The sequence below is a fragment of the Rhipicephalus microplus genome, chromosome 7 (genome assembly GCF_043290135.1).
Source record: "Rhipicephalus microplus isolate Deutch F79 chromosome 7, USDA_Rmic, whole genome shotgun sequence".
NCBI classification, from domain to species: Eukaryota; Metazoa; Arthropoda; class Arachnida; order Ixodida; family Ixodidae; genus Rhipicephalus; species Rhipicephalus microplus.
This window is the reverse complement of record NC_134706.1, coordinates 35536264-35553252: the sequence shown is the minus strand read 5'-3', so window position 1 is coordinate 35553252 and position 16989 is coordinate 35536264. Positions and strand designations below refer to the sequence as shown.

Here is a 16989-nt window from a genome sequence, read left to right as displayed (position 1 = left end):
GCACTTTTTAGCGAGCTTCGGCGACTTTGACCGCATCTATCTATCTATCTATCTATCTATCTATCTATCTATCTATCTATCTATCTATCTATCTATCTATCTATCTATCTATCTATCTATCTATCTATCTATCTATCTGTCTGTCTGTCTGTCTATCTATCTATCTATCTATCTATCTATCTATCTATCTATCTATCTATCTATGTATCTATCTATCTATCTATCTATCTATCTATCTATCTATCTGTCCGTCTGTCTGTCTGTCTGTCTGTCTATCTGTCTGTCTGTCTGTCTGTCTGTCTGTCTGTCTGTCTGTCTGTCTGTCTGTCTGTCTGTCTGTCTGTCTGTCTGTCTGTCTGTCTAGCCGCCTACGACTTTTAGCTCTCCTGGTCGTTTCGATAATGGGATCTGTACCAAAATTGGTATGTCATTACATGACTGCATGGAGAACGTAAATGACAGGCCCCAACGTGTAAATCATGACATGCATGTCATGTAAGTTATGACTGCACGCCACGCTCATGGAGAGCTCGCGGTCGTTTCACTAGCTTCACATATACCAAATTTGGTGTTACGTGACGTGAATGAGTGACGAACATGGTGTATGACTGGTGCAAACATGATAATTATGACATGCGTGTCATGTAAGACATGACTACATGCTACGCTCATAGTGCGCTCGCGTCCGTTTCGCTAGCTCCACAAATACCAAATTTGGTATCTTTTTTCGTGAATAGACGACGAAAGTAAATGACAAGTTGAAACATGATAATCATGACATGAAAGTGATCTACGGCATAATTTACGTCCGCCTCGTAACATTGTGCTGATCTTAAAGTGACATATCAACGTTCCTCATTTGTGCTTCGCATATTATAGATGGCCTCTGTTCGTGTGATCTGACAATTGTTTTGTTTTGTTTTTGCATACAAAAGTACAATATCGTAAGGTGACATGTGTTAGTGGATGACTCCATAATGATTAAGATCACCTAATTCAGTCAGTGGAGATTTCTCGTGCTTACGTGGGCTTCGGCGCGCATACGTATTGTTCGTGAATTTAGGTATACTTTTTCACCTTATGTGGCCGGTTATTGTACGGTCTTACTTCTTGCACTCATTCAATATTCTGCCCTCACTACAAAAGCTCACCGTGACAGACGTAGTTACGAATTTCATAAAAGCTGCAGGTTTGTTGAGTAGAACCCGTGAAATTTAACACCACGAACTAAACTTCGAGCACTCCAAAAGACTTCCGTACACGTTCTATCGGTTGATCGATTTGAGTTAGGGAAGACTCACACTGCCGTGAACTTTTTAAAGAGCGTTCTCCATTGACTTTCACACCTACTCCCGAGTAGAAAAGATAACATTTGAAATAAATTCGGTATCGTATGGCAGGTTTACTTCATATAGAGGTCAATTAACGCGGAAAAAATGTGGCAGGATAAAATTTTGCAAGGTATGAGGCCGTTCTAATGAACCCGGATGTACAAGTAGGTACACGTGCCTAAAAACGGGTTTCTGTGCTGGTAACCTACAAGGTGATACGTTTCTTTCGACTTGATCTCAATATTATCTAATAGACAGAGACCCGTTACAACATCATCCGTTGCATGAACATCAGCCATTACAGAACACCGAGTGGAAAAACACCTATGGTACCAATCAAAAACAATAGTTGTGACCGCTTCCTTGAGGCGTCTTTCAGGGAGGGCTGTTCTCGTGATTTCAGTGCCGAAAATGTTTGCTTGTCCTCATGGCTATAGCATAAACTTTTTGGATGACCTAATGATGCAGCACATTTACCATTTACGCAAACAACTTCGAAATGTCGATCATAAACGCACGTGCGTGTAATCGGTTTTGTCCATCATGTGTATCACTCCAGAGCGTAGCGAGTATTTTTGCAGAGGTGCGTTCAGACTACTTTGATGAGAAGCAGCTCTTTCACTAGCCTGTGTAAGGCTGTCCTTCCGCGCGTCCGTACGAACGCCCCCATAACGCGCTTCCCTCGCCACAGGTGTTGGAGTGGTACCAAGTAAGTGACGCCGCAAGTACGCGTTGACGTCACCCTTCCCTTGCAGTGCGCGCTGACGTCACTCTCTTCCTCGCCTGCCGCGCGCTTGCCGCAGCGCCCGCAGTTGCCACCTCGTACGTTCGCCCGGCCGCAACACCTGCCGCTACCACGGCAAGTGTTGTGGTTGTGGCTTATTGTTGATTGATTGATTTGTGGGGTTTAACGTCCCAAAACCACTATTTGATTATGAGAAACGCCGTAGTGGAGGGCTCCGGAAATTTTGACCACCTGGGGTTCTTTAACGTGCACCCAAATCTGAGTACACGGGCCTACAACATTTCCGCCTCCATCGGAAATGCAACCGCCGCAGCCGGGAATCAAACCCGCGACCTGCGGGTCAGCAGCCGAGTACCTTAGCCACCAGACCACCGCGGCGGGGCGTGGCTTATTGTTGTTTGTGTGTGAAAGCTTCATGCAGCTACCATGCATGGCACTGCACAACTACTTTAGGGCGCTATAAAGTGGCACCAGCAATGGCGCACAGGTTTTAAACACAAGTTATTTTGAGCCTTCAGCTAGCCCACCACTTCAATTGCTACGTGGCCTTATATGGAGGGCAAACAGTGGTGCGTCGAGTTTGATCTCAGCTTACAAACCTCTTTTTGCTGACATGCGGTGCGCACAGCCGAGTGAAGGAAAGAAGGAACAGGGGGGAAAGAAAGAGCAGAGATATTACCAGTCTAGGACTGGTATGCTGCCCTACGCAGGGAAAATGGAGAACCGATGTTTTCCTTGCGGTCATAGGCGTGCAACGTTCTGCTCTTAGGGGCCGAATGTTCATTGCAGCCCCCTCCCCCTATCAGTCAAACATTGGGCAGCTTTAGAGCCCCTCTCCTTGCCAGTGCGTATACTTGCAGTCATTGCAAGAAAAAAAGCGCAAAATGAATTTTGTGAAAAATAGCTCTTCGAGTTAGGTATCAACGGAAGCGTTGGTGAAAGGGGGCATTCTGTACAGTGCTCCTCGTTCGGGATCCAGGCGTGGAGGTTGGCCTCAATTTGTATTGCAAACGCAAAGCCGTGCTGGATCACAACGGCGGGAGTGGGGAGCCATGGTGTGGCTTGTGGAAGGCGAGTGCCCGTTTTGTTACATTTTGTTGCCGATGACCATGGAGATAGGTCTTTCGGCCGAGCGTTGATGAGTATAGGGAATCCCTGAACACTGTCGTTATTTGCAACCATTGTTTCATTACAATTTCAGATGAACTCATGTGCGACGTACTTCAATGGTGACAAGGCGTCTCACTCTTTGTTTCCGATTTTGTGCTAAATAATGTGCCGATTAAGTTTTATATTGAAGAAAGTGCATGCCCTGTAGTACAGAAGTAGTGTCGTAACTACAATGGAAAGGTTCAGTGCCCTTTCTACATATAAAACGTCAGCGCGATGTAGTCTAGCACTAGATGGGAAAGGTGAATGCTCTTTCCTAACATCTGTAGCTCTTTGCTTAATCTTTTATAAATTCTATTGGTTCGTGAAACGATCTTTATCTTTGTGAATGAACGTGCGCGCGGACTTCAGGGAAATCAGTGGCCGCGGCTCTGTACTCCACTTCAAACGTCATGCGAAACGCCATGGAAGCTAGCGAAACTTTTTGCAGCGGCTGCTTTCGCACCAACCCCGCCGCAGTGGTCTAGTGGCTAAGGTACTCGGCTGCTGACCCACAGGTCGCGGGATCAAATCCTGGCTGCGGTGGCTGCATTGTCGATGAAGGCGGAAACGTTGTAGGCCCGTGTGCTCAGATTTGGGTGCACGTTAAAGAACCCCAGGTGGTCGAAATTTCCCGAGCCCTTCACTACGGCGTCTCTCATAATCATATGGTGGTTTTGGGACGTTAAACTCCACATATCAATCAATCAATGCTTTCGCACCAATAACAAGCTCAATAATTTCAACATTAGCGTTAATTGTTCCGTTCTTTCTTTGTTTTCCTTTAGAAGAAAAATGTGGCAGGTCTTATGTAGCGTGGGAATCGATGTTATTGAGGGCATGCAGCGGGAAGGTGAAGGTGGCGTATGTTTCTATTGTGTGAAAAATTACGCAAGGATGCTAAGGATATGTACAACTGCTATGCACACACACACATATATTGAAGAGTCGGATATGTGTTATAATAAACAGTTGTTTACAGTTGCGCCTAAGGAGTCAAGCTGTTGCAGTGGCGGTGGCTCTAGCTGATTACTATAATCTAACGCTGCCACAGCCTGTCGCACCTTTGCCAGAGCCTGGCTCAAGGCAAAGGCCAGTGAAAGCGAAACATTTACTTGTCTGCGACAATCCAGCCGACAAATGGCACAGAAGGCCGTCCTCACTACTATGGACAACCCACTAGGGGTATACGTAGACGCAGCGGTCGGTAAGTGCGTTCTTTACACCAGTCTCGTATGCCCCGCGCTACCGGAACCATAACATACATGTTACTATGTTACACAGGCACCGCTCTCGTCCTACGCAGGACGAGAGCGGCATTGTATTGATGAAGTTCGGTGCAAAGTGAGACGGGTTAACAGTCATGATACTCGAGGTAGTTGTTTATAAATCCGTAGATTTCTTGTCGCTTGGGTAAGACGCTGAGAACGACGTTATATAGACAACATATACAACTTTCGCTGTAAAAAGTTTAATGTTGCGTAATGATGCTCACATGAACATGGCTATTACCAGCAACAGAAGCGGATGATGAGTAGTACTTATACTTGTCCGTTATGATGGAGAACGCACGCACGTTTCATGAACCACTGTGCATGTGTGGAAGGGGTAATTGACCATTCCTGAACAAGGTTATCAGGACCGTCGTCAGGGTCTTTCATCAGCTTGATACGTGTTGTTATCCAATCTATTCGTAATCTCTGAGACGATGCTCGGTGTGTAGTGGAATATTATGTTTAGTGCAGCTGTGTAAAATTAGGGATGTCTTTTATCAAATAAATGGTCTATGATGTCTCCTGTCCTGGACGCGGGAATGAGGTTTTGCCATGACCGTGTCGTAAGCGCCTGGAATATACTGCAAAAACCAGGTGTCGTTGGGGTCGCATAAATTGATGTCGAAGTCCCCGGCAATGATGAGGGGCGTGGTCCTTTCTCCAGAGTTACTTGAAAGCACTGAGGTCATTTTTTGTGTAAATAAGGAGTTACGTCGATAAGAACAGCTGTAACCTTTAAGTGTTTTTAGCACCCGTAATGTGACATTTTTTTCGCATTTGGATGGAGATAAACAATATAACAGCTGCATCTTGCCGGTAAACTTACCACGAAGCAGAGCCTGGCGACTTACAAAGAGCGTTCAGCTTAGATTAAGGACGACGCAGCGAGCGATGGAAAGGAAAATGATGGGTGTAAGCTTAAAATACAAGAAGAGAGCAGGGTGGGTCAAAGAACAAACGGAGGTTAATGATATCACAGTTGCAATGAATTGATTGATTGATTGATTAATTGATTGATTGATTGATTGATTGGTGGATGCATGGATGGATGGATGGATGGATGGACAGACGGACAGACGGACAGACGGACGGACGGACTTTATTTTATCCTTCGGAACGCGCTTTAGCACGTTGCGAAGCCAATACCACGTCGGAACAGAAAGACCAAGCCTCTCTGCTGCATGGCGGGCCTGATGAACTGCCCATAGCTGTTGTTCAACTCCGGAGTTTGCAATAGCACCCTCCCATTTGGACGGCGTGATGACTTCCCGACAGCGTAACGCAGGTCACCGCGAGAGCACATGTTTCAAAGTAGCTATACTGTGGCAGTAGCAACATGTATTAGTTGGCTGTATTTCGAGATAAATTTTGTACAATAGCGCGGGATTAGAGTACGCCCCGACCTGAAGAATCACGAGTGTCAGAGCCTGAGGTCTGCTTAGTTTTCTGTGCGGTGGAGGGTATTGTCTCCGTGGCACGTAAAAAATGGGGCACCCTTAAGCTCCGTCTTTGAGAGTTGAACGCGATAGCGAAATCCGGCCCCTAGTGCACCATTCAACCGCTTAGTGCATGCTTATAATGTGTTTTGTTACGCACACATGCACGCACACAAACACCCACACAGTATATTGGATGAGCGTGCACTATTATCGCCGAATGGGCTCGTTTTCATCGTGACACCTGTTGATCAAAATGCGTTAAAGGGGCCCAGAAACAATTTTTCAAGTAACCATGGAATGAGTTCACTAGAAGAGCTTATTACCTCATGAATTCAATGCCACAAAAATTTTAAGAATTCGTCCAGTACGAGTGTAGTTACAAAGGTTTGTCGCATGCTGCAATTGCATTGTGTGTTATCTCGTCCCGAAAAAAGCACTGGAAGCTAAGAAGGAAGGGGTGTCAGTGCAATTCTTGTTGTTATCATCGAACTGTTAAGGCACGAACTCTTGGCTGAAATGCCATAGTGGGCAAGTGCCATACCACTAAGGAAACAGGGAAACCCGCTCGAGCTGTTCCTCGAGCTCGAGCAATAGCGAACGTGCCAGAAGAAGAAGACTCTCGATCGCGTATGGTCGCGCATTTTGCGAGCTCTCTTGTTCCTGCGTCCGTGGTACGCTTGGCAGTCATGCACTACCTGCCGAACCTGAGGAAGATCCTCACCGTAAAGAAGAAGGAAAAGCCGGCGGTGAGTACGGAGCCCTGCTCTCCACTCCCGTATTAATCCCTTGAGCGACATGGTGTAATCCCGAAGCCGTGACCAAGTTTTCTTTGCTATAGGAGCACTTTTGTCGCACTTTTGATTTTGAATATCACTATGTTAGCCCACTACCCAAGGCAGGCGCTCTGTCCATGTATTTGTAGTCTTGAACACACAGTGATGCCTCCAGTAGATGGTGGAAGCGTTCTACCTTTGTTCGAACGGGTGTAGTAAGCTGTAGTTCGTATGTGTGGTACGCCTAGAAGGTGGGAGAGAGCCCGAAAGACGGACGATTCTAATTGTCTTCCGTTATGATGTGTGGCACGCCATAGTCCAGGTGCGCACGAGAGAGTGCGCTGCAATATGAAAACACTAAAGCTATAGTTGATCTTCTGTAGCAGTGCTGCCATTGATGGTCTTAGCTCATACGTTGCTTTTTTTACAAGAAGCTCACTTTCATAGCACGAAAGGAGTCTAAGAAACATGACAGCAGTTGTCGTCCTCAAGGATCGGCAGCTTATGTAGTCTATAACCACTAACACGACGTTCTTTGGGCTACAATGTACGGAACAAACAACAGTACCTGGACAGGGCTCGATGCAAGGGCATACTACTGTCCTTGGTATAAAAAGAAGTAATCGTTCAACTTTTTCAGAGACATGGTACAAATTTTGGTCGAGGCCGCAACGATCACATTTTGATGGAAGCGAAATAGTACAGGCACGTGTATAGTATGATTTCTGTGCACGTCAAATAGTACCATATAGCCAAGATTTTCGGAGCCCTCCACTACGACGTCACTAATAGTCATAGGATTGTAGAACTTAAAACCCCAGATATTATTGCATTAGATATTTGGTACAGAACTGACTTCTTGGGGCTCTCACATGCTAACACTAGCACGTTGGAAGGAGAAATTTCGTCTTCGAAATTAAAGCTATGAACAGTGGAATTCATGAGCAGGGGATGCTAAGTGAAGGTATGAACAGCCTTTTGTCATTGCAAATACGCATGCTAAGGAACACGGCAGGTCAACGCAGAAATTGCAGACGAACAGCATTAGATGTTTAACCTCAGTACTTCTTACCGTTCACGTGAAAAAAGTGTCACCGATTTCTAAGCTTCAACCATGGCACATTTTACTCAATTATCAGGCAAGCTACAATACTGCTATAGGCAACCGTTCATGTTCTTGGAGGCTAGATTAGGTCTCTGCTAACAATAATCGTTCCAACACAGCAGCAATATAGACATATTGACATAGTAGACATATTGACATAGTGATCAAAAATACTATAGGTGTACGAGTACATGATGGATTTTACAGCACCTACACATAAGAAAGAAATGGGACAGAGTATAGAAAAGGGCGCTCATTTCTATTCTGTCCCAATTTTTTCTTATGTTTTTGCGCTGTAAAACTTGCCGTCATACACCCAGGCCAACTATAGCCCAAGCTTCTACACTTGTAGGGTACGACAGCCTCTCATCCCATGCCTTTATCTCGTCGTATTTACTTCCACCGACGCAGCGGGTCAAGCTGCATCAACCCCTGGATTTCCACTCACACACGGGCAGGTCATCTGGTACTGCGGTCGCCGCCGAGCCACTGAACCCTCACGCGCAGCCCAGCAACCAGCTCAGACCCCAGCCACCCCAGCTGATACGCCAACGCACTAGCGCCGTGGTTGCCACGGACCAGGGTCAGCACGGTTGGGTGCAAGGCATCCCCTGGCGTCGTACGATGTGCGTGGTGCTCGCTGCGGCTCTGATTCTCGGCACCTGTGCGCTCTCGCTTTTCCTGGCCTGGCACGGAGAGGTCATGAAGCCCGTCTGCGACGAGACCTGCATGGAATACACGACGGTACGCAGTCTGTCGGTTCACTTGAGGGCGTATTTGGGCCAGTTTCACTTCATCAGGGCGCATATAGATGTTACAGAAGGGGGTGGCTCATGCAAAAACAGAAAAGAAGTCAGTCTTGGCCCAAGACCCAAGCAATGAGTGCGATAGCAACACATCAGGCTGTTATACGAAGTAAGTCTTGAAGATTTAGGAAGTACCATCACCATCAAAATAATGAGTCAAGAGCCAGGCAACCGAAGAGACGTGGTCCAGCACGTGCTTGGCATCCTGGAACGCCAGTGGCCTAAAGGGGTGCCCCCACGGGTTTGACGCGAGTATGTTGCTGCTTCGGGACGTCCGAGAACGCTTGAGTCTTGCTTTAATTCCCTCACCTTTCTCCCTTTATGCCGGATCGTCAATAAAGTTGTTTCACTCACTCATTCAGGAAACACACGAAATGTAGCGAACATGGTCGATTATTCTCGAGCTGACAGTAATGCAGTAACGACAGTAATGAACACGCGTTGTGAATAGTTGACTGTATCACGTCTGACAGGAGGCGAAGTCGAAGTTTGGTCCCAAGAAACGTGACAAGCCAATGGTTTTCACGTCAAAGTTCACTAACGTAAGTCTCTGGTGACTGTCACCGGTGCATCCTGTAGGTACGCCGCAGGGAAGTTGTGCAGCAAGAATTTCATGATGGTAGTCCGCAAGGTTCCCGGTGAAATGCGACGAGTGTTGCTACGACAAAGCCGTGTGATGTTTTAACGGCGCTACAGTCACCACAGCTCATAGGGGGCAGTGAGTCGAGCTTGTCCATCTAATGTGCGTATATCGACGGGAACCGAATCCGCAGGCACGACGGGACCAGCATTTTCCTGAATGGTCCTGGATTTGACGAGAGCGATTTTTCCTGCTGCTTCAGAGTGAAAGTGGAGCCAGGCACGTTTTGGAATGCCCCTGTCATCCAACAGTATGTGCTTCAGTGAAACCACCCCTCCGTTGATCGAGCCATCGGACACGTCATGTCTAGGGAAAGCATTAATGGCTTGTCCAAGCAAAGTACATGCTTTGTTTAAGAATGTTTCTTCTCAAGTTCACGCACAGTAAGCCAGTGGCTAATGGTGTGTATGCATAGCTCGCAGTTAGTGATATGGAGGGTGGGCGGCCGAGCCGTTAAATCTGTAGAGCGCCCTGCTCACCGAAAACTTCATTTGCCGTGGCATACAGGGCACAATATGACTCTGGACCACATCTGCCTGCCCGGTACCCACTACCAGTTAAAGAGGTGTTCCCTCTCCCTCCCTAGAAAAAATTCTGCCTACACCCGTGCTCACGTGACCCTCGTTTTTGGTGTTGCGCCCAATGTTTGTTTACCCGTCACTGTGGTCAAATGGTTAGGGCGTTTTTCTGTTGACTCAGAGGTTGTAGGATCGAAACTCGGCTGCGGGAGCCTCATTTTGATGGAAACTAAGGGCGATTGAATCGAAGCTAAAGGGCAGTGCACTTAGGTATAGCTGCAGGTTAAACAGCGCCAACTGGTCACAAACTCACGAGCCCTCCACTACGTCATCTATGTTTATCATATCGTGCTTTGGGGGCGCAAATCCCGACAATCGTTTTTAGTTTGTAATAGACCAAGTTTAGTGCAATGTTTCGCAACAAAAATAGCAGCGCTTTCTTTTTGTAACCACTGGCGTTGATCGCTGATGTGGGCATTGTTGAGCGATGTCAAAAATGTTTGAGCAGACGTGTTTTCTTTGTTCGGTAATTGTTCGAGCTTTTGATTGTCTCGTTAAAAACCAATGTATTTCACTGTGACCTCTTCGGGTTTTTCATCACGTGCCCTTCAGTGAACGCATAGTTGACCACGTGTGCCTGCATATTGTTACGGGATCGTGGCGTTGACAAAGGCAGCAGTGACGAGACGCTTTATTTCGCTGTACTTGGGGCCCGTAAACGGAAGGGTAAACTACAGCAAGCAATCCACCCTGTGCACTGATATCGGCAATCAGAGCATCTGCCGTCGATCAAACTTATCGTCGTTGAGATGCGCCTTCTTTTTTACATAACGCATTAGACTTCCCAGCCTTATTGCTGGTGGTCGCGGAAGCGCTGGAATAGGCTGGATTGTTCGCGTCCTGTGCTCAACAAACTGCATGGTCTACTACAATCGCGAAGCATTTGGAACTTGGTCTGCGCCGAGCATTGCTTACATAGTTGTGGGTGTGTGCGAAATTGAAACAAGAAACGCGCGTGCACTGCGGCGATATCGATGAGTCGTGTCAAAAACATTCCACCCGTACGCATCGCTTAGGACTGACATTCTGTTCGCGTGCAGCTGCTTGGCGAATCCATGGACTGGTCGGTGGGTCCGTGTCAAGACTTTTACCGCTTCGTGTGCGGCGGGGCAGCGAGCAACCGGACGTCGGTGCGCAATCGTATCAACGAGCGCTTTCTCGCTACCGTCATCGAAACCGCCAGGTATGGGTCCTTCTACAGCAAGGCTGTCTACCCCGTGGTGTCGCTGCATCTAGTATCATGGCGGTGCGCACATGAAGGCTCCCCATAGTTTGGCACGTGCTCGCGTGGTTCGCGAACTTTTGCGGTTTACCGTTCATACTTTTTTCGGCAGGAACGAGGAGATCCCGGCTGAAAGCCAGACTGTGGCGCAGAAGGCGGCGCGTCTCTTCAAGACCTGCGACGACGTCTTGACCCAAGACACGGACTACGTGCCTCGCATCCGCGGCCACCTGCGCGAGGTCAACCTGCACTGGCCTCAACACCCGGCCAATCGCGACGCCGCCTCGGTGGACGTGGTGAGCACCATGCTTGAGCTGAACGACAATTGGGGCTGGCCGTGCTTCTTCGAGTTCGAAGCCGAGAAAGTCGGCGATTATTCGTTTGAGGTACGTGGAGGCCGTTACCAACGAGAAATAGTGAGATGGAACGACTTTGGTATAAAACGCGCCGCATGGCCGCAGCGAAAGCTGGAGAAGCAGCATTTCCACAGGCTATTTGACATGGGTGCCGCCATCTTGTGCTGTAAAGTCGATGTTTTGTGAAGTCGATTGCGGTGTGAATAAATGAGGCCATGAAACACCGCATGCACCGACCAAGCTGCCTTCATGTGTATGCGTCTACCGTAACACTGTTCAATTATTTGTTAAGGGCGCGAAACACAAAGGCGAACAGCAAAGCATGGCAGCGCTAAAACACCTCGGTAGAATAGTCTATAGAGACCGTCGTAACTACGGCTGTGGAGTTATGGCTGTGCCCTTCGTAATGAGCTGGGAGCATTGGACGATCCGCTAATTGAGCATTTCGCATTGTGTGAGGCCTGCTTGTGTTTTTACTCTTTTCCCACGATTAATTACACGTGTTAGCGTGATTTCTTTCCCGATATGACACCTGTATAGGATATTTTTGTGAAAGATTTTCAAACACTGACGCAGCTCTACGGTATAACACTCGGCTGCCACGAATAAGGTTACGGTGCAACTTCCATGTGGTCGTAAAAGTTCCATGGGAACAACTTAGGTATCAAGACCGGTTGCTGTTGTGATCCTTCAGCAGCTTTCTCTGTGAAATAAACCAACCCCAGACCACGTCTTCAGAAAGAAGCAAGACCTAGTCATCAGGCAGGCTTTAGAAGTTTCAAATGTTCTAATAGTGTCTTCATGATGTATGGTGAAGAAATCAGTCAGCCATGCACTCCTCCAGGGTCGCAGGTCTTAGATTGGTAGGTATGTGCCCTATGTAACAGTAGAACGCACCCATGTGTTCTGTCAATGAGTCTTGCTGAAACAGAATATCAACACTTCGTGGGTTAAAAACGCTGTTGCTATGTATGCGAGAATATTGACATGATGGATACGTTGTCCTGCGTACTGTGTACCCCAACAATCAAATCGTCCGCCTCCGTGCAATGTTACATTGGCTACGATGCTCGGCTTGTGACCCTAAAGTCATAGGTTACATCCCAACTGCAAATTCTATCGTATTTTGATAAAGATTGAATGCTATAGAGACCCCTAGAGTGTGTGTTGTCAGTGCAGGCTCGATATCAGGTGGTTCAAAAGAATGAAGCCCTCTACTGCGGCATGCATCGTAAGCGTATCCTTGTTCCCGCTCGTTAAAACCACGACGTTTTATTATATTTAGGAGTTGATGATCAATTTCTTTAATTAGGACAGTTCAGCAGTGATACAACATCTCCGTCGTGCCATTCCCATTCACGTGCGTGCATTTACGTGTGCGCGTATATGTGCCTGCGTGTTTGCGGGTTTCTGTGTGTGTTTCAGAGGGCGCTCATAAGAACCAAGGTTGCGCTAAGAGAATGAAATGCTCGGAGCTGTAGCACGCAATAAAAAAACTTTAGGCACAACTCTTTCTCTCTCGTTGTTTGGTAAACAACAATCCGTTGAAAGTCCACGCGATCCATAACTGACCAACTTGAAAGAAGTGAAAGTCTATATGCTCGTGCACCATCCTAAACAAGGCACCATGGTGTGACACTTGCACAGCGCTGACTTCGACGAATTATTTATTTCGCAAAGTACCGCAAGTAAACTGTAGCCATGGTGGAGCTGTCACTGTTTTTGCCACCTCCATCAATTTCACCAATCTGCCAGGCTACTCGGCGTCTCCTAAATAACCTGACGGCGGCGTTTGCGTCGTGAGTTCATAGACAACTTCGTTGGCCTCCTCGGTATGCGTCGTCTGAATCGAGGCACAGTTCATCACTTAGGCTTGCGTGTCTACGACGGAAAGCACAGAAGGCTTGGCTCCTCGCCACGCCATTATCGCAGCGGCTAGGCCCCAATCGAATGCAGCTGCGACACATCTATGCAGCGGATAGCGTGACATGACTTAGATCAAGAAAAGCGCAGGGGCCATGCATGTCTGGCAGAGACGAAAGAGCAAGAACTTCGGCTGTAATAAGGTGGCTGTGCACAGCCACCATACGAAGAGCCAGGAGACTTAACGCTTCTGGCTCGGACACAATGGTGTCCAAGCTGGCCGAGAGCCAGGAGCATTCTCCTATTTTTCAACCTCGCAATTGATCCATGCGGCTCTTGTTGTTTTACCAAAGCCGAACAAACGCGCCTTCCTTTGCGCCCCGGTGGCTAAAAGTCATCGGGACGTGGCGGATGTTATGTAGCGGCTGTGGAATGACCATGCGAGATGAGAGTAATGGTTTTTTTTTCGCTCTAGCTTTAAACACAGACAGCGCAAAAGCCAGAGTACTTCTACAAGAATGATACGTGTCACACCGTTGACGTTTGTAAGTGCATGAGTGATGCAATCTGTGTTATTTTTAGGGAGATATGCCTTGATGCCTCCTCAAATGCGAAATTCAACCATCGGTGTCTCGCCTCCCGCAATGTCAAGAACGAGTGTTGCAAGATATTGTTGAATAACGCATCCTAAGTTTGACGTCACCATTGATGCCACGGCGGCATCAAAAGTAGCTGAAATTTGTGACATTGTCATGCCGTCTATATGACGTACGTGATAAGACATAATGGGTGTCATTAGACTCATTACATAGCGTCGTGGCTTTCAAAAAGTTGTCTGATCACGGAGCCAGTGCAAAGCCATATGAACTGACTCCAATCTTGGAGGTCATGCTCGGAGGCAGTTTTACGTTAAATGGAGAAGAAGAATAACAAAACTTTATTTTGAGGGAAGGGGCACAAATTGTATTCAGAGCATGCATGGAGGTTGGGGCCCCAAGTCCAGGGCTCCGCTAGCTTACGCCGCTCGCCCAACGTGACTCACAAGTGCTAATTGCACCTCAGCGTCCGAGCTGGCAAGTTGTGCCTCCCGCTGCTCCGAACTTCCTACAATATTGTTGTCTAAAAGAAGAGAGTTCAGATTCTCTTGCTCTGGATCACTCACACTCCAAAGATATGTGAAATAAAGTTGACGAACCGTTGCGCCACGGGCAAACGTGACGGTACAACGTAGAGTATATGTTGCTGAGCCCCGATAAATTGAAAAGTCTTCCGTCTGCACCTTGCGGATATTCGTAGCGTCTTCCCCTTCAAAAGTTTTCGAAAGGGGGCAGGGCCAGTCGACATATCTGCTGCTTCTATATGATACCTAAAGGTAGCATATACAGTAACTCGATATACATCGATGAAAGATTGATTGATATGTGGGGTTTAACGTCCCAAAACCACTATATGATTATGAGAGACGCCGTAGTGGAGGGCTCCGGAAATTTAGACCACCTGGGGTTCTTTAACGTGCACCCAAATCTGAGCACACGGGCCTACAACATTTCCGCCTCCATCGGAAATGCAGCCGCCGCAGCCGGGATTCGAACCCGCGCCCTGCGGGTCAGCAGCCGAGTACCTTAGCCACTAGACCACCGCGGCGGGGCGAACATCGATGAAAGAAGACGGCTGCTTTCACCCGCGAGTTGCTTTTAAGGTCCCCTCACCAGGTGACTTGATGAATAATTCATCAATCACTGGAAGTTCATCATCATCATCATCATCATCAGCCTGACTACGTCCACTGCAGGACAAAGGCCTCTCCCATGTTCCACCAGTTAACCCGGTCCTGTGCTTGCTGCTGCCAATTTATACCCGCAAACTTCGTAATCTCATCTGCCCACCTAACCTTCTGTCTCCCCCTAACCCGCTTCTCTTCTCTGGGAATCCAGTCAGTTACCCTTAATGACCAGTGGTTATCCTGTCTACGCGCTACATGCCCTGCCCATGTCCATTTCTTCTTCTTGATTTCAGCTATGATATCCTTAACCCCCGTTTATTTCCTAATCCACTCTGCTCTCTTCTTGTCTCTTAAGGTTACACCTACCATTTTTCTTTCCATTGCTCGCTGCGTCCTCCTCAATTTAAGCTGAACCCTCTTTGTAAGTCTCCAGGTTTCTGCTCCATGGCTAAGTACCGGCAAAATACAGCTGTTATATACCTTCCTCTTGAGGAATAGTGGCAATCTACCTGTCATAATTTGAGAGTGCTTGCCGAATGTGCTCCACCCCATTCTTATTCTTCTAGTTACTTCAATCTCGTGGTTCGGCTCTGCGGTTATTACCTGCCCTAAGTAGACATAGTCTTTTACAACTTCAAGTACAGTATTACCTATCTCGAAGCGCTGCTCCTTGCCGAGGTTGTTGTACATTACTTTCGTTTTCTGTAGATTAATTTTAAGACCCACCTTTCTGCTCTCCTTGTCTAACTCCGTAATCATGAGTTGCAATTCGTCCCCCGAGTTACTCAGCAATGCAATGTCATCGGCGAAGCGCAGGTTACTAAGGTATTCTCCATTAACTCTTATCCCTAACTGCTCCCATTCTAGGCTTCTGAAAACCTCCTGTAAGCACGCGGTAAATAGCATTGGGGAAATTGTGTCCCCCTGCCTTACACCCTTCTTGATTGGTATTCTGTTGCTTTCTTTATGCAGCATTATGGTAGCAGTTGATCCCCTGTAGATTTCTTCCAGAATGTTTATATATACTTCATCTACGCCCTGATTCCGCAGTGTTTGCATGACGGCTGATATTTCTACTGAATCAAACGCCTTCTCGTAATCTATGAAGGCTATGTATAGTGGTTGGTTATACTCTGACCATTTCTCTATTACCTGATTGATAGTATGAATGTGGTCAATTGTTGAGTAGCCTGTTCGAAATCCTGCTTGTTCCTTTGGTTGATTGAATTCTAATGTTTTCTTTACTCTGCTAGCAATTACCTTTGTAAATAGCTTGTATACTACAGAGAGCAAGCTGATCGGCCTATAATTCTTCAAGTCCTTGTCATCTCCTTTCTTATGTATTAAGATGATATTAGCATTCTTCCAAGACTCTGGTACCCTTCCCGTCAGGAGACACCTCGTAAACAGGGTGGCTAGTTTTTCTAACACAATCTGTCCTCCATCTTTCAGCAGGTCTGATGTTACCTGATCCTCACCAGCAGCTTTGCCCCTTTGCATGCTCTCCAAAGCTTTTCTGACTTCTTCTATCATTACTGGTGGGGTGTAATCTGGGTTACTGCTAGTTCTTATAGTATTAAGGTCGTGGTTGTCTCGGCTACTGTACAGATCTCTGTAAACTCCTCCGCTATTTTAACTATCCTATCCATAATGGTAGTTATTTTGCCTTTTTTGTCCCTTAGTGCATACATCCGACATTTGCCTATCCCAAGTCTCCTCTTCAATGCTTTGACACTTCCTCCGTTTTTCAGAGCGTGTTCAATTCTCTCCATGTTATACCTTCTTACATCGCATACCTTACGTCTAATAATCAACTTCGAAAGCTCTGCCAGTTCTATTTTGTCTGTTGTACTTGACACTTTCATGATTTGACGCTTCTTAGTTAGGTTCTTCGTTTCCTGAAAAAGCTTGCCAGTGTCCTGTCTAACTACCTTGCCTCCAACTTGCACTGCACACTCCGTAACGATACTCGTCAGATTATCATT

At 47.0% G+C, this 16989-nt stretch overlaps 1 protein-coding gene across 1 annotated transcript; it reads left to right on the top strand.

Moving 5' to 3' along the window:
- Positions 1-10577: 10577 nt before the first annotated feature.
- Positions 10578-11688, top strand: LOC142766900 (neprilysin-1-like). The gene is made up of 2 exons (XM_075868106.1): positions 10578-11023; positions 11175-11688. Exons 1-2 carry the CDS (start codon positions 10896-10898, stop codon positions 11602-11604), a joined length of 558 nt encoding a protein of 185 aa, XP_075724221.1. The 5' UTR covers positions 10578-10895; the 3' UTR covers positions 11605-11688.
- The last annotated feature ends 5301 nt before the right edge of the window (positions 11689-16989 follow it).

Excerpts from the sequence above, each read along its gene's own strand:
- LOC142766900 (XM_075868106.1), top strand. The coding sequence starts at position 10,896 with ATGGACTGGTCGGTGGGTCCGTGTCAAGACTTTTACCGCTTCGTGTGC. Across the intron at positions 11,024-11,174 it reads ACCGTCATCGAAACCGCCAG|GAACGAGGAGATCCCGGCTG; the intron begins GTATGGGTCCTT and ends TTTTTTCGGCAG.